This window comes from Melospiza melodia, chromosome Z (genome assembly GCF_035770615.1).
Source record: "Melospiza melodia melodia isolate bMelMel2 chromosome Z, bMelMel2.pri, whole genome shotgun sequence".
NCBI classification, from domain to species: Eukaryota; Metazoa; Chordata; class Aves; order Passeriformes; family Passerellidae; genus Melospiza; species Melospiza melodia.
Window position 1 is genome coordinate 64714007 of NC_086226.1, and position 26842 is coordinate 64740848.

At 40.5% G+C, this 26842-nt stretch overlaps 1 protein-coding gene across 1 annotated transcript in view; it reads left to right on the plus strand.

The window, feature by feature from the left end:
• Positions 1–26842, plus strand: part of DGKQ (diacylglycerol kinase theta) — a 91991-nt gene that overhangs the window by 9221 nt on the left and 55928 nt on the right. Inside the window, exons 4-5 of the mRNA XM_063181386.1 lie at positions 17377–17456; positions 26726–26825. Of these exons, the coding sequence (XP_063037456.1) occupies positions 17377–17456; positions 26726–26825 (180 nt within the window). The remainder of the gene's footprint in view (positions 1–17376; positions 17457–26725; positions 26826–26842) is intronic.

A 26842-nucleotide genomic window follows, 5' to 3' on the forward strand; every position in this document is an offset into this window, starting at 1 on the left:
TAATCCAATACCAAGCCTTGCACAGCACTTTCATATATCATCTGTGTTACTGCCTCAGTCTGACTCGTTTAGCAGTGACAAAAGCACTAAGGAAGGTGCTCATCAACCCATCACGGTCTGAAGTGGCTGTGGCTGGTGCTCTGCAGGTTCTCTTTCTAGATGATAATTTATCAAATATACCTTAGACATAGTATGTTCAGGTGTTTCTCAGCCGTGTTCAAGGGTAGTACTTTGGACTCCTTTTAATTTTGCACAAAATTTTTCAGTCTTTCTCTGGTAAGGTTCACACAGACCATAGTTCCTGCAGTCCTGTGCTAAGGGTCTAAAAATTACTTTACAGCAGGGACACCGCTATGGGCATTAATTACTTATTTTGAATTGTAACTCAAGGTGGGGCCTCCTGCGTTTACTGCCAGGGGGAATGGCATGCAAAGTGCTTAGTTTTCTTTCACCTGTGGTCAGTTTGCAACAAATGTTTTTGATTCACCCACCAGTACCACCCATACTTGGAATTATAAATTCAAGAATAATGATTTTTTTCCTTTTTTTTTACTTTTTTTTTTTTTTTTTTAGTGAGTTCCCTCTGGTCATGGTGCCTTTGCTGGCCTGTTTCTCCTTTTTTGATTCCATAACTTGTCCATAATATTGCTTTGTTTCTTAGTATCCATAGAAAGGTGGTTCTCTTCCTGATTTTGGGGCATCCTTCTAGGGTGGCAGCTCTGAATTCTCATTGAGCCATGCTGTCCCTGGACGACCTTTACTTTTTGGTTATGTCACTTGTTTCTTGCAGAGGTGTTTCTAACTCTGCCTTTCATTAGCTCACACTGACTTCCTTCTGGGCTTGTTGGTCAATTAGATCCATCCTGAGCTGGCTCTTGAAAGTACCTGTGGTGAAACTGCTTTTGCAACTCTTAAAGAAAACAGGTGACTAAGTTACTTGAATATGTTTAATTTGACTCAGCTCCAGTGGGGAAAGAGCAGATTGTGTGTATAGTATATACACGTTTCTAGAGGATTAAACAATACATGCTGATCAGCTCCTGCTCCTTTTGCATTTTCCCCCTCTGCAGCCTTTTTAATTAATGGTAACTTTCAATTTGAGGGGTCTGTTAGGAAACACTCCCAAGCAGAGAGTGAAACCTAACGTGTGTATATCAGTGTGATAAGGAACATGCTGGAAGCACACTTCTTTTTTTTTTTTTCCTAAGTGTGGTACCACAGTATTCTTCCTTATTGTTGCCTGCTGTTGTCTCACTTGTGGAAGTTTGTTATTCAGTAGAGTACAGTCAACCCCTCATTTCACTTCCTGTTCTTATTTAAGCATTTTTATTTGCTTGGCTCTAGAGGAATGGGGGTGGGGCTGTGTGTATATTCATGCCTATTTATTCACATATATTTATGTGACTTTGTTGCTTTCTTTCCTGTTTAAGATTGAATATAAATGGATTATTACCAGTGAGTTATTACCAGTGAATATTATCATTACGTGGAAATATGTTTAGGATTATTAATGTGATGTCCTGGTATCACCTCCTTGGCTTCTTTTTAAATACCAGGTGTATGATAGAATTGTATGGCCCTTACTATTGTAAAAATATCATTATGTAAGATCTAAAACAACTAAAAGAATAAACAATGCTGTATTCGACCACAATTTAATCCGTGCTTGAAGGTTTTCCATACACAATACTGCTAGAGACATTCTGAATATTTAGCTAAACTGATTTTGTGGTAAGAGATTATTGAATTATTGAATAATTTGAATTCTAGGGGTTAAAATAGGAGCACTGTGTTGTTCTGGAGGGTAGTATTAGGTTATGGTGGCTAGGAAATACAACATCCAGTTTAAGTGCAAGAATGCATAGAAAAAAAATCTCAGTTCCTCATTGCTTTTCTTTCTGCTTGGCAGCTTGTGTCACCTATTAGTGCCTTGGTTTGTCATGATATAATTCAGGAAATTAGTCTTTCCGTTTTATGCAATACTTTCTCTGCAGAATGTGAAAATAATAACCGGTACACCTTGTTAACCAGAACATAAGAAATAATTCACTAACCAGTTTCTTAAGTGATTCAAGCAAAAATACTTCCTCAGTGCTGAAACCATGATGTGGTTAGGATCTTTGCCTGGAATCATCATAAATACAAGGAAATGGGTAGGATTCCCCTAAGCATGAAGATGGTGTGAGTGAAGTCTCTGAACATAAAGTGAAAAAACTGATTGCATTTGAGACTGTGAATGCTTTATTTCAGAATAAAAAAGGCTTTTTGTGAGATGACAGATTTTTTCAGAATCTAGTTAGGATGGCAGAGTGTAACTCATCACACATACAAATTTGCATGGAAAACTGACTAGGACTAGCAATCCTGGCATATATCTGCTATAAAAAGAATCCCTTAGAATTAAAAGAAATATGCGGGCTGAGCACCAGCCTAGGAGAAGCTGCTTTTTCACATTCAACCTCTTGTCAGAACAGTATTGATACAGTGTACTGGAAAAGCTGATTTAAAAATCTTTGGATATTCACAAATATGCACACGATTTAAAACTCCCAAGACACTTGTGGAGGTTGCTGCCCAGGTTTTGGGTGGATGCTGTGATGTCCCGGTGCGTGGTGCGGCGCTGGAGCAGCTGTGCATGTGGGCTGTGAGCAGGGTCTGCCCTCGCTGCTGACAGCTGCCCTGCCAAAAAGGAGTCACAATCTCTTTGTCCTAGAAAATGGTTTTTGATTCCAGTTATGTTTGATGCTCCAACTCTCTGTCTGGATGCTGGGCAGACTTAATTCTCTTAACAGAAGATGCTGAGTGAGAAACCGAACACGTGATCCAAGATGAGGAGGTGTGAAAGAAGAGATGTAACCTTAAACAAGAACTTAATAGATTCCTGTTTCAATTTCTGTGCAGAAATCAAGTACAGACTTACAGGCTTATATTTTCTCTTGTGAAGAAGTTAACTAACAGCAGCTGGGACTTTTGGTTGCCAAATCCTTTTTTAAAAAATAGGCTAAAGTAGAAGGTAAAAATACTAGCATGTTAAAAATACTTTCAAAACAGCCAAATATAATTGTGTCCATTTTGGTTTTGACCTCTGTTATTCTGTTCCTATTATATTTCTTTCCAGAATAGCTCCTGTTTGGCAAATGCATAAAGATTTCTTGACATTATTGTATTTTTCATTCAAGCACTTTTTCTTCAGGTGAACCAAATAGATTATTTAAAACCAAATCCATAAGATAATGGAGATATATTACATTTTTTTGGTTTTTCTTTCTTACGTTTACTTTTCCTTAGCTCAGTGTAACTTTTTTCTTAATTATGCTGTCCTGGGAAACTTTAAGAACCTTTCAGTGTGTGTTGATAATTCATGTGCATAAATTAATAGCTGATTATGCTACATAGTAAATTAAGATCAAGTGCTACAAGAACTTTGTCTGATCAATTGAGAAGACCACACCAAACGACACTAAAATGCAATTAATATATGAGCCTTGATATAATTTGGTCCCTCTTTGGGAAAGATTTTTGTCTCTTCAGAGAGAGACTTTGAGGTTTAGTGTTTATGGACAGAGTTATTATATTTTTGGAAGTTCTGGTGTACTCATCAGTGGTATATATAATTTGTACTGCAGGTTTCTTTTGTCCATATAGACGTAAACACTCATCTTCTATGAATTTTGTATGATCTTAGATACATGAAAGACTGTTGCTTTAATTCAGGAGGAATATAGTCGTCAATCTCATCAGTGACTCAAGCCTAAGTGCTGGAACTAAAATGCTCACACTTTCTTAAAAAGAATCTTACAAAAATACTTTAGGTGAATGAAACAAAGAATCAGGATTTTTTAAAAAATCACGAGATCAGCACTTTCAATTTGCCTTTTGGAAATAGTGCCTGGTGAGTGTTTTGTTTTCCTGATTCACCACTGCATGAATCATTTGCCTTTAGTTTCCTGACCATGTCAATAGCTTTGTAGTAACCACACTGGAGAAAATACTGAATGTACCTACCCAGCTGGCACAGGATTCTGTTTCTTTGCTTTCTGCATTTTTCCTCTCCATTTTTTCCAGGTCTGAGTATTTTTCACTCAAATCCTGTTGTTTTATATACTTCTGAGTGTGATGCAATTGGAAATGAAGCCCTATAGGAATGACAAGTAAAGGTTGCCTTGGCCGCTCTGGGGTATCTCAGTTTTTTCCTTGTTCTGTGTTGCTGGGAAGTATTGAGATGCCTTAGAAAATCCAGAGATTACCAAAATTAAATGTGGAAGAAAATTTATTTTGGGTTTATGTCGATTAATAATGGGACCTACATTTTAAATGTATCCAACTTTCCTTGAAAAATTGTAACTGTGCTGTGGAGGTTTGTGGGTGCAAGTAAGCTTAGCAGTGATTTTTCTTCTAGTATCTTCAGGATTTTTTTATTATATATTTATGTTCTGTGTTCAGTTTTTAAGCAGCAGAAGAGGGATTGCAAACCTTCTGTCTGCTGGTTATATCACTGAGTGGAAAAGATGGTGTTTATGTGAAATGCTGCCTGGGTCCACACATAGCATCTTATGTGTGTTTTGGAGGGAATTCTCGGTTTCCCCCACTGCTAAGAGCGTAGAGCTAACTCACTGAGTTCCTGTGTGCACGGGATACACGTGGGGCTCACTCCGTGTGTCCCTGGTGATATGCCCCATAGGTGCAGAACTGGTGTGTATTACAGCTGTCTGCAGCCTGTAGTGTGGAGAATGTCTCCAAGTCTTTGGGCGCTGTGAGTGTCCAGGCAGCCGTGTCAATATGACATTTTTCTGCCAAAATTCTGTCACAGCTTATGAAATCCTACTGTGCATTAAGTTCAGCTAAGATCCACCCTGTTTATTTCAGTGTAACTCAGATTCTTCTTTTTCAAAGTTGGAAATGTGCTACTGTTATTTCCCTTTTATGTGTGCGGAGGCATTTCAGTGTAGGTATGTCTAATGTAGCAGAAGCAATAACCGGACTGTTTTTGCACAGGACACGTCCGTGTTGTTGTTGAGGAGGATGACCCTGACATGGCAGTGTGTGGATTGATTTGTGCTGTGCTGGGTAACAAGTGCCAGTGGTGCAGGAGGCCACATGTGTGAGGGCTGGAGCCTTGCAGTGTTCGTGCAGGCTGCCTAGCCATGACCACCTCGTGAAGTCAGCAAGTCTAAGGGCCAGGTGCTGCAACTGGCAGGTGGCGATCCCAGGCACAAGTACAGACTGGGAGAAGAAGTAATTTCACAGCAGCCCTGTGGTGAAGGACTTGAAGTTGTGATGGATGAAAAGCTGGACTCAAGCTGGCAATACCAGAATCAAGCACATCCTGGGCTTCATCCAAAGCAGTGTGGCCAGCAGGTCAAGGTAGGTGATTCTGTTCCTTTACTCTGCCCCTGTGAGACTCCACCTGGAGCACCGCATACAGCTTGGGATCCTCAGCACAAGAAAGACATGGACTTCTTAAAGTGTGTCCAGAGGAAGGTGGTGAAGATGATTGGAAGGATGGAGCACCTCTGCAATAAAGACAGACTGAGAGCTGGGGTTGTTCAGCCTGGAGAAGAGAAGGCTTTCACTACCTTAAGCAGAGGTTATAAAAAAGGAGGAAGAAGGACTTTTTATATGGGCAGATAGTGACAGAAAAGGAGACAATGATTTTGAACTGAAATAGAGCATTTTTGGATTAGATGTTAGGAAGAATTTCTTTGACCAGAGGCTGAAACAGGTGGCCCAGAGAATACCTCATTCCTGAAGATGTACAAGGCCAGATTGAATGGTCTGGTGAGCAGCCTGGTGTGGGGAATGGCAGTATAAGTTGAAACTACACGTTCTTCAAGGTCCCCTTTGGCACTAACAATTCCATGATTCTGTGATGAAGTTTTTGTTGCGAGGATGCTTGCAGTAAATGTCAGATGGTTTTAGTGTATTTTCCTTTAAATTGACGGCTGGATCAGTCTTTGCTGTAATTTTTGTTGTCCTGTTCTGAATGCTGTAAGCTGTAGCTCTTTGTTTTGACCAGTAGCTGTAAGTCAGCTGGACAGCGCTGATAAACAATTGACAAAGTTTCTCTTTGTAAGGCATCACCCTGAAAACAATGACTTGGCGAGGCTGTTGCAGACAACAGCTGCAGGGAGGTAAGCATTTATGACGCCGGTGTGCATGCCCTGCAGTAGGTGGTTCTGTGGTCCAGCTGGATCTTCCTTGTTCTTCTGGTTTTAACCATTTCATGTTTCTCTGCCCCTCCTGTCCAATTTCATCTTCATGTGCTGCCAAGCTGGCCCATCTCTGCTCCAGCCCCTGGGCTTCAGTTGGTTGCGCGGGCAGTCTGCAGCAAAAGATATGAGGCACCAGCTTAAGACAGAGCCAGGAGAAATTTCTGATTGCTAAATGGTCTTCAAGAGTCTTTTAGTGGTATCTGGTACTTGATTTTCTTATCACCATTGCATCTACATGAAACCAGGAGTTGGGTGTCATTGGAGGACCTTCTTCTTTGAAGGTTGTCGGGATGTATGGCCTTTCACTGCGTGTGAAGGGAGTGCAATCAGAGGTTTTTCTGTCAGCCTTCAAACCAGCTTGACCCTTTCTAGCTGTGTAAAGGCTGCAGTCTGGAAAACCTGGAAAAAAGCCACAACTGTGTTACATGGTCTTGCATCTGGCTTGTGTGGGCAACCTTCATCCTTCTGCCTGTACAGAAGAGCTGCTCGAGTACTTAATTGTTTGCCCTCGGACAGATTTCTGTGGTTCAGAGAAAATTTCTTTTCAGGCTCCTGTCTTCAGCATCCCTGAAAACTGCTGATAGCCGGTGTGGTTGGGAGCCTGCTGGGAGAAGAGTCACAGCCTGTGGTCTATTGCTGTTACGTTGTTGGTGGCAAGAACTGTGTCCCTCCAGGCTCCCTGTGCAGCTTCACATTGTTAGTGGGAGACCTCTTCCCCTGAAGGACCTCTTTCTCTTAGAATTGTCAGGAGATGTTTTGCTGAACTCTCTCCCCTGATGTAGCCCTCTTGGAGATTTTTTGTTTTCCATCAGTGAGCCAGCACCTTGTCCCATGGCACTGTCCTGTCTCTGGCCTAATCTTCAAGAAAAGAGAAGGTGTTAGTGCTTTTTGGATGTGAATGCAAGTTTGAGACTAGCCATCTTCCATCTCTCTGAAGAAGAAAACACTCCTAATGTTGGGGACTAAATTTAGTAACTAAATCAGTAACTAAAACTGCATGCCTCTGAAACTCTGTGTTCATCCTAATTTCACTGGTGGTGAGTCTGATCCAGCTGTCTTTTAAGAGGGTAAAAAAGTAAAGTCTATGCAGGACTCACCTTTCTCATAAAATTTTGCAGAACAGTATCACAGAATAGTTTGGGTTGGAAGTGCTCTTAAGGATTATTTAGCCCAACACCCCACTCCTACACATCCCACACAATAAGCAGGGATTGTCTCAACTAGATCAGGTTTCTCAAAGCCCTCTTCAACCTGACCTTGAATGTTCCCAGAGATGAGGCATCTATCTACCAGCTCTCTGGACAAGCTGTGCCAGTGTTTCACCACCTGTATCATACCAAATTTCTTCCTCATCCCCAGTTCAAATCTACCCTCTTCTAGTTTAAAAGTGTTACCTCTTGTCCTATTGCAATGGGCCCTGCTATCTTTCTTACATGTCCCATTTAAGTATTGAAAAGCGGCACTAAGGGTCTCCCTGGAGCCTTCACTTTCCAGGCTGAACAATCCCAAGTGTCTCAGCCTCTCATAGTAGAGGTGCTCCAGCCATGTGATATTTTTTGTGGCCCTTCTTTAAGACCTGTTCAAATGTATCCATTCTTTCCTGTGCTCAAGATCTCGGGGCTGGCTGCAGCCTTCCAGGCGGGGTCTCATGAGAGCAGAGCAAAAGTTCAGAATCCTTTCTCAGTTTTTGTGCACTGGCATTCCCAAGTGCTTCTCAGCAGCGCTGCTGTCTTTCTGTTCACATCTCAGCCCATATTCACTTGGCCATACTGTGCAGACTGGAAGGAGAGTGGACTGCAGCATCCTGACTGGAGTGGATAGACCCTCTTCAGTGTACAGACATAGCTGGCAGGATGTCTAGATTCTCTGATGGCTGTGGAGGTAGAAAAGCCTCTTGGCCAAACGGAGATGGCTGCTTTTGCTGCTGTGGTACAACTTCTCTGTGCAGTTTTGTCCTTGAAATGCGAAGCCTTGGTGGGACTGAGCACACAGTGTAGGTGCCTTTTTCTCCAGCTGTTGGTGTTCTGGCTTTTCCTGCTTAGCAGGATCTAAGAAACCTGCTCTGGGTAAAGTCAGGAGATGGGAAGATGGAGAGAGTTCTGTTTTGGCAAGTGAGGTTCCTTTAGTTCATGTGTCAGTACTTGTTTTACGGTACTAGGAGGATGGAGAAGCAGGATACCGTGTTGTAGGCTTCAGGGATGAGAGAGTGAGAAGGGCTTATGTAGCCCAGGTGCTTTGTGAGGCTAGTACAATACAAGCAAACCTACTATAACCAAATGATTGACATTTCAAGTATATCACCAAACTTACCTGACTGTTTTCTTAATAAGTAGCTTGTCTTTTTTTCACTTGTCTTGTTACTTTGTTATTTTCTACCAGCATATTTGAAATACAAATGAATAGAAATTCAGATGTGCTGCCTTGAAATTTTAGAGGTCAGATGCTACAAAAGCATTACTTTGGAGTATCTGTACCTATAAAGAGATGTTCTCATGCCGATAATTCTGGGAATATAAAGTGCAAGGCAATTCACATAGTGTGGAGGCAAACTGCATTTTTATCAAACAGGGTATATACTGGTATTTCCATTTAAAGGAGAAGCAAATATGACTGGTTAGTTGACAGGACCAGAGAATCCCAGAGAGAGAAAAGAGCTGTCGAATACAAGTGAACTATAAGGATACTCAGCAGCTCTCTGAAAAACCTTAACAAGGTTTTAATTTCTTTTGGATTTTCTGAAGAAGAGTATTTACAGTGTAGTGTCAAGCACACTGTAAGCGAAGCCTGAAGTTTCTCACCACAGTGAGAAAGGAGAGTCTTTTTAATGCTTAACATCTTAAGGATTTCAAGAGATTTTTCCATTCCACTCTCACCATTGTTTGAAATGTTTTGGGAAGACCAAAGCTTCTATGACAGCTTTCCTGGTGACATTTAGCAAGCATTGCACAACAGAATTCTAAGCTTAAACTAGGCTGTGTTTTTGTCTGAGAGAGCGCACCATTATTGCATACAGGTTTGGTGTGTTTCTGCTGAATTGGGAAATAAGCTGGTGAAGTCCATGTGCTGCATCCAGCATTCCTTTCAGTGAATAGTCACAGTATTCAGACTGGCCTGTGGTCACAGTTGTAAATGAAAAGCTAAAAGCGTCTATGTTGGCAAGCTGATACAATGGAAAAGTAGCTCAAAGCTGTGTAACAAATGTAAAAATTGAGTCCCACAAACTTCCAGTAAAATGAAAAGTGTTGCTTTTAAGTTACTCCTGAAAATAGTGACTGCTCCACCAGCTTGAATGATCCTGTCTGGATAAGCAATCTGGTGTTTTTGATGTAATTTAAGAACAGTGTGATAGAAAAAATAAAAATGTTTTTCTCCAATCTGTGACTAATTAGCCCGTGGGCATTTTCTGAAAGCTATTGTCTTGTAACTGTCAATGGATCTCTTCAGTGAACGCAAAGGCAGTCCTGATGAACAAAATAGGCCTGCTTGCACACCAAGGACAACTTCACAAGGGAGTGATAAAACCCCTGAAGGAGAGAGGTGGATTAAACTTGTATTTTGGCTTCTGTTATGTCCGGCACATGCTATAGAAAAGCAGGCAGAGCAGAGGAAATAACCTACTTAGTTTTGACCAAAATAAAACTTTGTTTTGAAAGAGTTAGATTGACTGAGGCTGAATTGTCTTGGTGCTGATATGCCCTTTAAGTCCCACAGATTCATTGTTTGGAAAGTAGAGACTGTTATTGTTGTCTTGCATAACAGCTTTGAAGCTTTGGTTTGCTCCCTGGCTTCGCTGGATTTCTTGTTTATTTTCCTGTGTCCATCTGCAGGCAGTTGTCCTTCCTCCTTCCGACTTTTAAGCCTGCTGCAGTAGCTGTGCCTCCTGCAGTGTCCGTCTTTGCCTTTGTGTGCGTGGAGCACTTTTATTAACTAATTGGGGCAAGCTGATTCTTCCATGTTCAGCACTTCCGTACCCATCTTACTTCCCCAAGCAGTCGTCAACAGCTTCTCTGCATAAGCCAGTGCTGCAATTTCATGACTATGCATCCTGGCAGAACCAAAGTGGAAGTTGTGGCATCTCTGTGAATCACAGCAAGCAAATTGGGATTTTTGAAAGCCCTTCCAGGTCCTGGAGTAAAGCAGTTTGGTTTGCAGACCCACCAGAAAGCAGAGAGCCCTACTGTGTTTCAGGGAAAGCCTGGGGATATTGGCTGGACTAAACAAGTATTTACATCTCTTTCCTGAATAAGAGAGGGACAGTAAAAGAACAGCTTGTTTTCTCATATTCTAGCAGTGATTGACAGTGCCCTTAATAAAAGCTGTTTTTTCAGTTGCTGAGCACTATCTTGTTTTGTTTGTGGTTTTGTTTTTTCAGTGAGGGGAGGGGTGAGAGTAACTACTTTAAAGGCTCTAGTGTATGCAAATTCAAATACTTTCTCTTATTCTGGATGGTTGAATGCATTATATAAGTTGGTGACTTATAGAACAAAGATGCATAATAATTGCATCTGTTTATGAGAAATATTTATATTGCTAGAAGTACTGATGGCTGTCTGTTCAAAGCACTAAGCTTTACAGAAAGCCTGGTAATGTTTTACCCTTAATTCATTATTTCATTTTGATAAAAACAAGATGAATGCTACATGGTCAAATTTATAATCTGGTGTATTGACTTGAAGTTAGAAATCTTTGACTTTGGTAAATTGTTATGCTTTAGCAAACTGAAAGTAGTCATGCTGATTTGCAGCATGTGAGAATCTGACCCTAACTCTACAGACTGTATAGTAAGATGTAGCTGTAGTGCACTCTTAGCAGTAATGCTCTCTTTACTGGAGCTACTGAAAATGAAAATTACTGGAAGTATTGAAAATAAATTCAGTAGTCTCTGCTAGAATGAATTACCCCTCTGGAGTAAATGGTAAGAGCCATTATTCTCTCTGTAGTACCTGTTGCATTTGAAACATAGCCATGCTTGCTGTGAAGGCACAAGGCTTGGAACTGCCCTGCACATCCTTCTGCCCTGAGGAAACTGCTCCCAAACGTCATTTGTTGCAGAGGTTGCTGCTCTGTTGCACCAGGCGAGTGGTAAGGTAAAAGGTGCCTATGCTGTCACCTTTCCAAGAGGTCCACTGAATCCAGTTTTCTGGGAAACAAAAACTAAACCCTACCCTTGGTGCTTGTCACCCTGGAGTTTGCAGTCGTGGCACTGTTGGCTCTTGGAACCATCTGCTATCAGTGCAGGCTGTGGCCAAAGCCACCACAAGGTACATGTCCTTTTGCCACCTGTGGGGAGCTAGACTTCTTATATACACCTTCTGGACTTCTTGTGTACCCTTTTGTGGCAATCAGAGCTTGGGCCTGTTGTGGCTTGCTGCAGTCTCGTGACAGCTAAGTCTGGAAATGTGTGGTGGGAAGTGTTAAGGGGCATAGACCTGTCTTTTCAGAGAATTATCATTCTTTGGTAGAAAACGTTGCTTCTTCCAGCTGCTGGGACTTGTTCAGATGAAAAAAGAAGGATGTGACTACAGATGAGTTTCATTTGATATGTGAAATACAATAAAGGGCTGAAGGTTGTCATATGGAAAAGGAGGACAGAGATTCTTGGGATATGGAAGTTTACTTGTGAGTACAGAGACACACTTCAGTGTAGGAGTTAAGTTACACTTTAGATACGTAATGAGGACTTTGTCCATGTTTCTTCAACTTTTTTTGTTAAAAATAACCTTTTTAAGATTATGTATTTAAATAATCTATAACACCTCTAGACACATGTTGTTGAAAAAACCCAAATTGTTCAATATTTCATCTGGTAGAAAATTCATTTTATTTCATCCTGTAAAATTTTCATGTGCTTAGGAAGATATAAACAACATTCCCCTGGCCACCCAAATCTAGTGCCAGAGCCAGCTGGTAACCATAACCACAGCCTTTTCTTAGCCTTGCTTTTCTGAGCATCTTAGTAGAAGACAGATATAAACAAAGATATTGTGTATGGAAGGTTCCCACTGGAACTGAAAGTTGGCATTCACAGTGTGTGAAATGCTAAAATAAAAACACACTGACTGTGTGCGTGGGTCTGGGTGTCAGATAAAAGCAATAGAGGGAAGCAAGGACCTCAGTCAAGGACTGACATGGATTTGTGGCAGTGTGGGGGATTGTGCTTCCCAGCTCTTCCAGTAACAGTCCACAACCTCCTCTACAAAGGCCAGTGGTGAGATGAGAGCTCACGCTGACACCAGCTGCTGAGGATTACAGAAGTACATTTCAGTCTCATTTTATTGCTTGGGGTGGTTGAATGTAAAGTAATGGTTATGAAGGGGAGGAAAAGTTCTCTCACAAGCTGCTGGGTCTTTAGTCAGCTTTTACAGATAGGCAGGAAAGGGTCTTAGAGCTGTAATGGTGCATCCAGGGAAATATGTGCCCCTTGTGTAATTGTCAGAGAAAGGCAACTTGAATGCTAGGCGTTGTTAGGAGAAGACTGGGGAGGAGTGGCAGAAAAGCCACCTCTGTGCCACAGCAGAAAGTCAGCTTGCTGGTTCTCTCTAGATGTGCCGTGGCTGAGCTGCTGTCGAGTCTGTAGGTGTCTGATGCGGCGTTAGGTCTTGAACGTGACATTTTCCTTTCTCTGCTTTATTTTAGTCCCCTTGTAATTCTTTCATGTAATCTGTGTACATTTATAGGGCTTTTTGTAGAGGACTGTAGAGATTTTCCATTTATGTAATACTCCTACATATATCAGGCCATTTGTTCTAGTAAACTCTCCAAGACAGGGACTTCTTCCAACTCTTACATTTAACAAGATGCCTCAGAGAATTAGTGCACTTAATTTAGTTGTATTTATATCCACATTAATAAGCTGTGTGTGTTCTTTAATGCATTGCACTTCAATTTTCCAGAAACCAAAAATTTTTGTAAAAAAAAAAATTAAAAAATTTATCCTCCCTGGAGAGCAATTTGATAATTCTACTTATTAAAATGTTTAGCAAATGCAAAGTTAGACTTCAGTGTTAAAGATAAAAGAAAAAAAAAATAAAACCAAACATGTTAAAATACAAATATACAAATAAATTTCTTTTTAAAAAACACCAGAACTGAATCATGGTGAGTATTTTTCCAAAGAGGAAACAAAAGTAATTTTTAACACCACCTAGACTTTTCCTCTGGACTGAGTGGTCTTTTCAAAAGAGGGAGAAGTTTATGTGTTATATTTGATATTTCATGAACAATTCTCACCCAGAATTCTCACCATTTGCATAGGACAGCAATATATAGCTAGAGTCCCTACAGGGCATAATTCCTTGTTTTCTTCTTCCTAGGTTTGGATTCTGGTTTGAAGTCTGTCTTGAGAACAGAGAGAAAAATGCTTTTGTGGAAAAAGTGTGACATATTGGAGGGTATAAATAGCCGTCCTTTTTCTAAGAAGTGTTACACAGCTCATGAGTTACTGTGATTCCCAGCTTTATGTCCCGCCTTGCTGGAGAGAGATGTTTTCTGTTTCTTTTCAAGTGTGTTTTGGAAAGGTGCTGGCTGTACCTTCCATGAGTTGCCCTATGTACACATGGCCTTTATTAAAACACCAAGTCACACAGAATGTGGTAGGAAAAGTGTCCCAGGAAGTGATGGCTTATGGGCAGAGCCTCTGTAAAGCCAGATCTTGTGCTCCGTGTGGACAGGCAGCAGCATTGTGGTGTGCAGTGTCCAGATGGCTTCTTGCTGAGCATCGGCAAAACCTAATTTTTCACAAGAAGGAAGTAATTCATAATTGAATAGCAGAAGGCCTCAAGGTAAACTTATCAAATATGGTTGGTGCAGTATGCCTGACCAGATGCTTGGAAAGACCTCTATAGAGCCCCCTAAACCTTTAAGTAAATGTTTTGCACAGTGTCTGAAAGCTGCAATTCAATGGCTTTCTTTTGACTTACACAACCCATAGATGTGTCTGCTTGTAGCTAGCTCATCACTTAGTTTGTATGGATCAAGAAATCTTCATCCTTTAAAAAGATTCACCTATCCTCTTCCTTTAAATGCTTTTTCCTCAGAATTTTGCATTTCATCTACTGAAAGTTCACACACATTGTCTTCTGGCTTGTTTTTCCTAATGAAAGGTCACCCCTTAAAACCCACAAAACCTCTCCTAGCTCCTGTCAGAACTTAAGACCTAATTAAGCCTCTCTGGGACTATTGATATGAATGTAGGATTCTGCCACCTCCCCACCCCACCCCCTGATATTGCTAATGCTTCCGCTTGCTGCCATTTTGGGTTTTCTTCTTTCTGTGTGGAATGTGCAAAATAAAAACAAATTGGTGACTTGTAGGAGTAATTTCACCCCCTGAGGAATGTGACAAGCAGAGGAGGAGTTGTGTGAGTAGCTCCTGAAAAACGTGTGAAAATATTTCACTGAGAATGTTACCTTCTGTGTTTGGGCACTGTTTGTCTCCTGCTGTTTGTCTCCTGATATTCCTTAATTTGATTATTTTCAAATGCTTCCATTTTCTGGCTGACATTTTAGGAAGCTAATTCTTTTCTGTGTTGTCTTCTTCTGTATGCATTCAAACAATTAAAACCTTTATGCACCTTCCTACTTTGCTCCTTGTCTGAAACATTCCTTCACTGTTTGGTTTTACTGATTCTCTGAAGCTGCTGACTTAGTATGCTTTTCTGTGTCATGAGGTATTTCCTTATCTGAACCATATGTTACTGTCTTTATACAGCACCATGTTTTGCTGGATTTGTCAGTGCAAAGATAAAATTGTGGTACTGATTGGCTTGGGTTGTGGTATGTGTAGTGGCTTGGGTTGTCTAAATAAAGAACACCTCTCAAAGTCCATGGGAGGAGCATCTTTTCCATGAGCTGGTTGTCTGGATTCCCTAGGGTATTTGGGAAGGGCTCAGTTGACTTGTGCATTGAGTTTGTGTGCACTTAAATCTAATAGCCACTTAGAGAGGGTGGTCTTGCAGACTTCAGTTGCCTGCTGCATCTTGCAGATCAGAAAATTCCTGTGACCAATCTGCACCACCATGCTCTCTGCTTTCCTTTCTAGCCAACCTGCTTCTGCACTAGAAAAATGAGGGAAAACTGTGTCATTACGCTGAATATCATTAGTCACTGCTGATTCCTCTTTGACTAGCTTTCACCTTTTTATGAAATTCTTGTTTATATTTGAAGCTTCATGCTCTGCTTTTCATGGGTCAGAGCCATGAGAACCTTTGGCACAACGCTTCTGCCTTTAGAGGGCATTTCCCCTCACCTAGCCAGGTCAGGTAAATGTTGAGCACCATTCTGAGACAGTGACAAGATTACCTAAACAAGTGGCTGAGGCAGATGTCTTCAGGGTATGAGTGGCAAATTTCAGACTACAGGTGGGCTTGGGCAGGTGGCCTTTGACCCTTTTCTCCTGTAGCTTCTACAGACCTGCTCTCACCACAGCCAGGTGACCTTCCTCAGAGCATCAGTAGAAATACTGCTGACCCCTAAGGAAGGAGCAAGTTTGATTATGTTATCATTATATAACCACTATGTTTCCATGTTGAGAAAACACTTATCAGCAATGAGGATTCACCAGTTCTCTGTATGGACTCATACTTGAGCAGGAGATGCATCTCCTCTGCCTGGATAATGACTTTGGTTTCCTCTGCACTGGTAGGCTCTGTGCTGCTCCCCACCACAGAGATCACCTCCCAGTCTGTTAAGCAACTCCATTTGCAGCTGCAAGAATCCGCTTCATCATCCTTTCTCTGGCTGTTTCTTTCCCTGATCTTCCTTATTTGGTTGGAAACAGCCATAAACCTTAGAGATGCACGTAACACTTCACAGCACCCAGCAGAAGATTTGGTTCTGTTCCTTCCCGCTTTATTTCATCAGTGGAGTAACCATTCTGGGTTAAACCATGGATGACGAACAACACGTTTGAATGCAGTAGTGACTTGCAGTGCTTCTTTTTCTGACTTGTAGAATAATGAAAAAAAAAAGTGCTTACTGCTCATATTAAGATGGGTGGCAAGAGGAAAGGTGTCATCCTTTTTGTGCTACTAGAAGGAGAATTACTCAGTGTGGGCTAGCACAGTAGGCCAACTGAAGCATTAAAATCCAGGTCCACTTCTCTAAAGAGCTTATTGCTAGCCCACACTGAGTAATGGACTGAGGAAATGGACTGCTTTTGGCGGCACTAGCGCATACAGCCAGTGGCAGCAGTGGACATTTGAATGGGACATTTGAAGCACTTGGGGTGTTGTCAGATACTTGGGAAACTTAGGAAGTGGTACACTGTGCTTGGGAAAAGCAGGGAGGGAAAACCCCCTGTGTACAGCAACAGTTGCTACTGGCAGGCACACTGGGAGAGGTGTGAGCTTCCACTCAAGAGGTCGGGAGCTGGGCCCCTGCACAAAGCTTCACGCTTGAACTGGTGGAGGTTAATTCTGACAGAAAGAGGACTCTGAATCCATAGCTGCATGGCTTATTAGTTCCTAATTAATCAGAGATGGTGAGAATGAAATAAAGAATTCCTTACTTTCTTCACATAGCTTAATGTAATGCAAATTCATGGTAAAAAGCTGTGAAAAATATCCCCTCCATGAGACATGATCTTTTAAAACACTGTCATGCTTGAAAGCATGCTTTGTGGAGCTTGGATGAAATTATAAACCTGTAGTAAAAGAAATAGGTAGCTACTCTTGACTTTCAAAGCTCCTATAATTGGCAATCTTCATCCACTATACTCAGTTTGTAACAATACTTTGTTTTCTCACATTTATGTCACATGCACTAGCTTGTAGAATAATTCACTTGCAAACATATCCTTCTGCTTTGGCTACATCAAAGAGCTGTTTTGGACTGTTTAAAACTTTTTTTTAAATTTAAGAACTCGTTTTGATGCTCATGAAGAGAGAGAGTGTGGGAGGACATTACTTGTGTTAGGCTTGTAGTGTTCTGGGATAAGCTGTCCTTCCTTTTCCATTGCCAGCATCTTAGTAGCAAAACAACTTGGAGTGCATGCACTGCTCAGGGTGTGACAGTTGTGTACGTTCTCAAACCTAGGGGATAACAAATGTGTTTAAAAAGATGTATTCCTAATTGTATTTTACTCCATTTCTGGTTTTGTTTGATTGTGTTTTTTAAAGTCCCTTGCTTCTGAAGAGTTGCTCATGGTTCTTATTTTATTTCCACAGTTTGCAACTTCATGTCTCATGAAAAGTGCCTCAAGAATGTCAAGATACCATGCTCATGTATTGCTCCCAGCCTTGTAAGGGTGAGTTAAGACACTGACTTGTCTCCTTCTTGGGGTAATACCACACATTTATCAGTAATGAACATGCTGCTGTATTAGCAGTGGGTTGTTTTCATATCATAATGCAAAAATTGTATTAGTCATCACTAAAGCTTTTATAGCTGCTCACAGGCAAAGGTACACTTCCTTTGAGAAGTCTGCTATGAGCAACTGTAGATACTCTGCCTTTGAAGACCAGTTATTTGCATTCTTTAAATGTTACTAGATGTTCTTACTGTGTGTCATTACCTGGAAGTTTTGCAATAAAGTACTTGCTTTCAGATGGCTTGTGACCTTCTCCCACAAGACTTTATGTGTAAGAGATTGATTCAAAGGGTGTGGAACATGAATCAACCTTACAGATTATAATAGGATGCAACTAAGGTCCTAAGAAGCTAAACTGAAGAGAAAATGAAGTGTGTTATCCACTTGGGAAAGGATGACAGAAGAGGAACGGAAGGGGAGAAGGACGTGAGAAATTTACTAGAGAAGTAGTAAAACAGTACAAATACCTTAAGGCATTACCTTACCTTTGTATTTGTAGTGTTTTAGTACTTCTCTAGTAATACCACAGCAAGAAGTCGAATGAGACATGGCTGTAAAATCAGACATGTTCATTACAGACCTTGCTGACTCAAAGCACGTTTATGGGAATCCATTGTGTAGACCTGTGAAGGGAGCTGATTCCCTTCTTTGTGTCATAAAACATTTTACCAGCTCCTTTTTGTTGTGGAAGCCTGTGTAGGGGATGAGATGTGGAAGTTTGAAAACAATATGCAATTTGAGTTACAGGGACTGGATGAAGAGAAATTATCCATTTGTTTTTCTTGAATATGCTTTGTCTAGGTGATAAAGCTGCTAGGCTGTGCCAACGCAAAGCTTTGCTTTTTCTCTTCTTTTACTTTTTCTCTTTTACATACTTTTAATCTTGAGAAGTGTCAGAAAGGTGTCTGATACGTAGAAATTTGCCAGTGAAACAGTAAGAAATACTGCTGTCTTAGAACGCATGGTAAAGGGACATGTAGGTAGTGAGAAGTGCTTTTACTAAGAATTAGCATTGTCTCCTGTTTCAGTATGTTGACAATCAGTCATTGTAGCAAAAAGAATAGTGAATCAGATGATATAGGTATATACAAGGGCCTTTGAGAGGATGGCAAAAATCCAGCTGGAAAATAGTAATTTAATTCAGAGTGTGGGCGTTGTAAACATTTAAGACTGCTTCTTTTGTGGATTTGCTCTAAATTTAATTCATTGTTCAAAATAGTATTTTTTCCTTTGCTTTTATATGGTAAAAGTCCTTAATTTAAACTTAATTAATGTTCCCGTTTGCATCAGTTGTAGACGTCAGTGTAATTTTTTTCTCTCTTGTCAGTCCTTGTAATCTGTCTGCCCCGAAATGCTTATCTTGTGATTTATCTGTAAACAATAAACACAAATTGTACTGCACAGCGAGGATAGTTATTTGGTGCTGTTGTCAGTCTTTGAAACTGTTTGCAGTTCAGCGTTGCTGTGTTTAGCTCTAAGAGTCTTCTGTGTTTTCTGTCTTGAGCTGTAATGATTTTATTTTGAAAACTCTGGATTGTACTGTTCGTTCTGGACAGTCATGTCCTCCTTGACGTGGTCATCCAAGTTGCATTAATCCTGATCAGCTGTACAAGTGAAGGCTGCCATACGGGAGACGTCGTTTTGCATGCAGGCTCTGTCAAAGCAAATACCAGACTTGGCATTTGCGTAAAAAATATAACGGAGCGAAAAACAAATGACAGCCGTTTATACAATTTGTGGGAAGTTTATTTTCCTAATCTCTCCTTTTAAATTATTTATTTATTAAAAGGTCTGACGTAGGAGGGAGCACTGGTGGGATTTTTTTCTGATAGTTCTTTCAGCTATGTCAATATTCAGTGTATTAGAGAAATGAGACTTTTTTTTTTACTTGCCTGGATTTCATCTAGAGAAGATGGCAATTGTTAAAGCTCATCAGAATGTGTATCATTTGACACTGTCACCCATCAGAGAATAATTTTTCAGTAGATGTTTGGTGGAAACTTTTATTCCTGACAGTAGGGTTTCCTTCCCAGGGTCAGGTAAAGGCCCACAGGGTCACAACCATGCCACCACTGCACCCAGTCTCAGATCATTCTTAAGGCTGACCTGTGAATTTTTTTCTCAATTGTAAATCATTATCACCTGCATTTAGTATTCCAGAGTGGATACAGATCATGATGTTTCTAAACAAGCCTTTGTGGATCAGTCTTCTGAAAAGTTTGCAGGGCATATGATTTGTTCCAATGGTAAGGTCTCAGCAACTGTTTCAAATTCAAACTCTCTCTTTCCTACATTCCCATAAGTATTTACCTACTTTACAGTACACATGTTAAAAAAAAGGGGAGAAAGGGAGAACAAAAAAAAAATCCATACCCAAACACCAACACAAAACAAAATAACAGTAAAAACAAAAAGTTTTTGGGGGTGAAATGTGAAGTTTAGTCTTCCCTTGTTAGGTTGGAATTGAAGCTGTATTACAGCTTCTTAGAAGTGTGTATTTCCTATGTAACTGTTCTTGGAAAATTAAATTGAAATGAGACCACATGAAGAATGGTTTAGTGAAGTTCAGCATTTGCTATGCTTATTTTTCCTTGTTGGTGTGTTGTTTTATTGCTCTAATGGATTCTAAACATTTCCATTTTAAGAAGGTTTTGAAGTCTGCTCACGAGACTTTTGTTGTGTGCTGTTATTCTTAAAGCCAGGTTGTCTAGAATGGAAAAATGCTAGTCTAGGTTATCAGATTCTGAATCTTTGTGTGCTAAAAATAAAACTTTCCTTTGTAAGGAAAGTTTCTGCATTAATGGGCTGGGGTAAGGAATGGGAAGGCTGTGGTGCTTGCAGGGGTCTCTGCTCCTGTAATTGTCTGCTGACCTGAGTTTCTCCCTCTGGATGCTGGGTTCAGCTGTGTGCAGTGTGGTTATTTGGGTCTATAACAATGGTCTGAAAGTAGATCTTTCTGAGGGGCCCATAGCAACGAGGTGAGAGGTAATAGTTTTAAACTAAAAGGGGATGCATTCTGACTAGACTTACGGAAAACATTTTTACAATAATGGTGGTGAAATACTGTCACATGTTGCTCCGAGAGGTGGTAGGTGCCCCATTCCTGGATGCCTTCAAGACCAGGTTGGACAGGGCTCTGAGCAACCTAGTTAAAGATGTCCCTGCTCAGTGCATGGACATTTGGACTAGGTGGCCTTTAAAGGTTCCCTTAAAACCCAGGCCGCTCTGTGACTGTGGTTTTACCTGGGCCCTTGCTGGGTAGCCCCTTTCCATCAAGAGATCTCTCTCCAGCACTTGACCCGTGCTTGTGTTGTTTCAGCAAGGCAGCTGCTTGGAAACAGTCACATGGCATAATTTAGAATCCAAATGAGGGTTAAAAGTGCTTGCTGATAATCTTGGCACTGCACCAAGGTTTTCTCCCTTTCCTCCCTGAAGGGGAACCTCAGAGCTTAAGGGAAGGAAGGGCTAGCTCCTCCTTGTTTGTAATCTCAGGAGAATTTATTATGCTCTCTTGAAACTTGATGGGAACTCCCAGATGAGCTCTGCAGCTGTATCAGTGACTCTTCAGTTTCAGAAGCATTATGGGATGGCACTGTGTTTGTTTTAATTCTTAATCTTTGTCTTAATAAGAGGACATGGACATTGATTTCCTCTGTAGCAGTAAAAGAAAGGAGTGAGTGACTTTTGCATGTTATTTTTTCTTTACACTACTAGGCCGAAAAGACTAGGCCAAGCAACTCGTAATTGCAGTGGAAAGCTTTTACATAAGTCTTACTTTTGAGTGGAAGTATCATATCATTCTGATTGAACTAGCATGGGATGCATTATCCACTGCAAAAAGTCCTTCAGACCTTGGAGTGTATAAGGCCAAATGTCCTGTCACAGAGACCTGCAGGATGAAGAAAAATAATCCTGGATATAGTGAGATAGCATATAGATGCATGCATCATTCCCTTGCATTAGCCCCAGTTAAAATTTTGATAATTAAGTATTTGATTTTGTCTCTCTTGTCCTGTTATGTGTTGAGCCACCATTTAACCCTGTATTCTTACTTCATTTCAGAGCTACCATATGGAATGCATACTTACATTGCCTTTAAACCCCAGCCAATAAATCAAGTACTCAGAGCAAGAACATCAGGTTGAACATAAGCGAAGAGTAGTTGATAGGCATTGTCCCTAAAATGCCAAAGCAATAGAGGACATTCCAGAGCACACAGTGTATTCAAGTTGCAGAAATATTTTGCTACTAAATAAGAGGTTTCAAACAAATCAAAGTGCTATTTTTGATTACTGAGTAACAAGGAAGTAATTGAAAATATGTCAATAAGGGCAAAAGTTGAATCACGAAGTTGTTGCCTTCTCTCAGAGAGGGTATAGTCTAGGCCTGGACAGAACAGTCATGGGGTGGAGTGAGGTGTGTTCATCGTATCTACCTCCCTAGAGCAAAGGTTTATAGTGTTGGAGTGAACCTTAGAATCTTTAGATAGGGAAGTGCTTCTACACTTAAACATCCGTACATGTTTTTGTTTCAGAAACACCATTTTAGTTTTTATCAGGAAATTGTTTTTGGCCTTATGTTGGGAGCAGTCTTTGAGAATGACTCTTGTGTGACTGCCCTTGTGAGTGTCTGATGAATATGGTTGCTTCCAAGCTGCTTGTGCTTTTCCTTGAAATGCAACTGTGTTTTTGAAGTGCAAGCTAGTGATCGTAGGTTAAATTCCTTTTACTCAACACTTGGAGGCTGTTGTTGAGAGTTTTAGAATCCTTCTTTCTGTTTGCCCTTTCCTTCTTGGAAGCTGTTCAGCCCAACACTACCTTAGGTCCTGCCACCCTGGTTTCTTAATCTCTCTGGTATTTTTTACAAAGTCATGCCAAGTGAAAGTCACCCTGATGTGATGGAGAAGGAGATGCATGGGCAAAATAATATCTAGACATAGGCCTAGGAAAAGTTTTTAGTAGGTAGTTCCTTTTTAAGACTGCCCAAGACAGCAGCTGCCACCCTGACATTTGATATATCTGTATTTCTCTCCTTGCCCTTTGCACCTGGAAGTCTTTGCCTCATGATTTAAGATGAAGCTTTCTTCTGCCTGAGCTGGAAGAAAAGAAGCTGATGCTGGGTGTAAAACAGGCCTTCCTGGAGCTGTATTTTCTCGCCTGCTGCTGAGGCATCCTGGAGGCTGCAGACCAGTAGGACAGCCTGGCCTGACTCTATACACAAATCAGAGTCTGGAGGGTAGCTGGGCCACTCTGGATGAAGTGACTCCACCTTAGTGGAAGGGTACTTGAATTCATGATATACTGTTGGGCACATGCTTGATATCCTGTGACATTTCAGGATGAGGAACAGTTTTAAAAGGCACTATCAAGAGAAAGCAATTCTATCCTTTGTTTTTTTCTATCTTCCAAAGTGTGGATTTTAAAAGCAGTTTGTTGCTGTTTTTTTGGTTGGTTTTTTTTTTTTTTTGTTAATGCAGAACTGCTGTGTACTTGCACAGATTGCACTGAAGGAGTTAGAATCTTATGTTTCTATAGGATCAAATTCTATTACAGGCTGATAGGAACATTTACAGATATGTATTACATTCTCTAATACTTTGCATTCCTTAACAGATGGCAGGAAATACAACAGGAACTAGGAAGTATCTTGTCCCTGAGTGCAGAGTCATTCTGGAGATCACACTGGAGTGTTACCATTATACTTTCTGTTGATATGCTTCTGATCAATATTGTAAGGGCACTTAGATGTCATTTAATGGCATTACTAGAAGAAATTTTCTGTATTTTTCTGTGGAAATCGATTTTTGTGGTTTCTATAAGGTAATTTAAGTAGATGGATTGGAAAAGCAGTTTTAAACTCTCATGAATTATTAACGTTTTCTCTTTAGGCCACCTTATGCTTCTGTACTTTGCTGTACTTACGGAGGTGGATATAAACTGAGTAATAACATGTAATGTTCTGTATTCTTTCATGGTGTCTCACTGGCTTTTCTAGTCTGAGTTTCAAATATTTTTTATATATGTATTAGGTACTTGGAACTTGTTCAGCAACCAAAACATGTTTGGACAAACATTATGTAATTGATGCATTTGTTATGTTGTACTTGCTCTTTTACCTTTTCTTTGTTTCCATCTTACTCCCATCCCATTTTCCATCAGGCTCTGCATTGCTTTTATACCTGACATCTTCCAAAGCATGTTAGAAAGACCACTCACGATAAACAAAGTTTCATTGGCTTGATTTGTAAGAAAGAAATTAAAGAAACTTTTTCCCCCTTCTTTTCCCCTTCTCCACCTGCCCTTAACATTTCAATCTGCAAGTTGCTCTGTTCTATTTGACAGTGACTTGAGACTTCAGACAATTGTTACCATGGTCTCAACAGCTGAAGAATTTAGACTTGGTCTCCTTCCCTTGAGTGTTCTAGATAAGTACAGTCAGACTCTGAATAAGTTTGCCTTCTGTCAAAGTCCTTTGTCACAATTTTTCCCAAAAGAAACACTGTTTTTTACATATTCTTTATTTTAGCAGAACCTCTCTGTGACAATAATGAACAGCCTGCATTTCTAAGCTAGGCTTAAGATAAAATAGCCAGACCATGGCCAGAAAGAGTCCCCTGTGTTTCAAACCTGTGTTGTTGAGAGGGTTGGATGCTCATGCTGCGTGTCCAGAGCAGTTTGTTCACACCTGGGAGCTAAGGGAGGTCTCTGCTGTGTCTGATTTCAGGGGGAATTCTTCTCCCTTGGGTGGCTGCATGATGCTTGAGGCTGTGGCAGGGGTAGGGCACCTAAAGATGACACTTGAAACCTGAAGACAGGTTGGGATGTGCAGAAAAGCTTGCCTGAAGAAATCCCACCAGGGCTTTTCAGTACTCCTCACAGTGTCTGCGTCAGGTTGTGCTCACATAGTCATTTCTTACCAACTTTCTGCGCATGAATTCATTGTGCAGGATGACTTTCGTGCAAGTGGCCTGCTCCCAGCAAACTTTTTTTGTTTTGGAGCAGCTAGAGTGAGCTGCAGCTCTGGCACTTTACCTGCACAATAACTGAGCCCGGGTAACTTGGCATGACACTGTGCAGAGAGGTTTGTTTCTTCCTTCTCTTGAAGAAGTAGCAGGGTGGGCAGGGACTATGAGCCTTAAACTTAACCTGGGATAGTTTGATTAAGGCTTCTTAGGCTTTCTAGGATTATTTACCCCCACCAAGAATATGTATTCTTTTTGTAAACATACATTATATGGCTCGAGTATTCTGATTAAAAAAAAAAATTATGTAAGCCAGCTATGAACTTTATGTCAGAGATGGAGGGCTGCAGAGAATGAAATTTCAATTTGGGCCAAAAGGAGTAGGGTATGGACCTGAAAATAATGGTTTGGCTGTATTTTTTAATCACCAACTTGTACATCAAGATAAAACTTGAAGCTTTCGGAGGAAATGCTGTTATATATTGTATTGGAGATACTCATATGGAGTCTTTTTTGTAGGCTGGCTGTCAGCCCAGCTTGGTGGGGAGCGTGGGATCTGAATGGGCAGTTTCCTGGTCAGTCAGGGACCGAGGATTCCTCACAGTCTCCTAGGGCAATGACTTGGTTTCACTGGTCAGCTGCTGTGCACTATTCTGTTCATGTTTAGTAAGACAAACATATTTCATACCTCTCTTTGTCCTCTTTCACCTCCCAAAGCTTAATTCTGAGGAGCCCCGAGGAACCACATGCTTTGTAGTTTGGGGGTTACTGATTTTACTTGATTAAATTTCCAGAATTGTTCTTTTCTCCTTGTGTTGCATCTGGCAAAACTTTACCTCATTTCTTTCATTGTGCATGCTTGAATAATAGGATTGTTTGATGTGACTGTTCCCATACTTTCTGAGACAGAAAATTCTTGTGGGAATTTGATGCTTATAACTGGAAGCAACTCCTTGGGTCATCAAATTCTGTGTTCACAGTAGGTGTCATATTTGCTGCTAATAGTTCTCAGGAAAACCTCAATATACAAGGAGAAAATTCAAATCCTGATGAATAATTGAAGGATGTTTTACCAGTGTATCTGAGAGGAAAGGCTGCTGTCTGTGACTCCCTGTATCTGAAGTCTTTATTTCCAAAGTTTTACTGGGAATGATTAATTTCATTTGAGACCTAAATAATAATTTGTCAGCTTTTACCAGAAATACAACCACAAGATAAACTTGAGGTGTAAAACTTCATTGTAGCAAGAAGGGCATGTGAAATGGATAATACTAAATACCTAAATCACAGCAAACTTTTGTGGAACTCATTTGGATCCCAGGACTTTAAATATGCAGTTATGGTCTTTCCTTCTAATGTGACTGTCACTTTAGCAGAGTTGTGCATCTTGTAGGAAGAGTAGTCTCTAGAAAAGGTATGAAACTTAAGTATATTTCTTATTCTTTACTTTGCTTCATCTGTTGATTCTTTGGTACTATCACTTCCCATGTTCATTATGAATAAAAAATTAATAATTAATAAAATCAAGCAAGAAAAATGAATAATAAGAATATTATGAATAAGAAGAATAAATGAATAATAAGAAACACATTTGCCAAAACTGGTACAGATAGCTCTTGCAAGAGAAAATCGTAGTCTATCATTTTCAACCTACAGTCAAGAGGAAACTCAGTCTGGATGTACTTCAGGAGCTGGATAGCATTCTGGCCTTGAAGCTTTGGATGAGGCGGGGGAGACCATCCAATCCCTTTGGTCAGCCAGTGGCCGGGCTGTATCTGGGGAGGAAGTGAAAGGCGTGTGGAGGGCACTGAACTGTGGCAGCACTGAGATGTTAACAGTTGTCTTGTGCATGTCTTTAGGGTATTTTGTTCACCTGTGCAGTAATTACTCTTTAATTGTCCTTGATTCAATTACGAATGCTTAGAAGAACAGCTGTGATTACAGGCATGTCCCAAAGGAAGCCTTTGGATTCATGTTGTTGTGAATCATCAAGAAGCTAATCAGCTTAAAAATATATACAATACATATTAATTCCCAAGAATTAAAAAAAGTTACATTTAAGTATTTAACATGTATTTCCAAGTATGATTATTTTTTAAAGGATGTTTCATCTATTTATTCTTGTGCTGAGTTAAGTTCACATTGTATACTGCTCTGTTGTTGCAAGATAAAGCAGCTTCTATGAATTTTAACTGGCACTTTGAAAGTTGAAATTGATGATGTCTTATGCATTCTTTGCTGGCAGGTTCCAGTTGCACACTGTTTTGGGCCTCCAGGACTTTACAAAAGAAAGTTTTGTGCTGTGTGCAGGAAGTCCCTGGAGTCACCTGCCTTTCGATGTGAAGGTAACTCAGACCTTGTA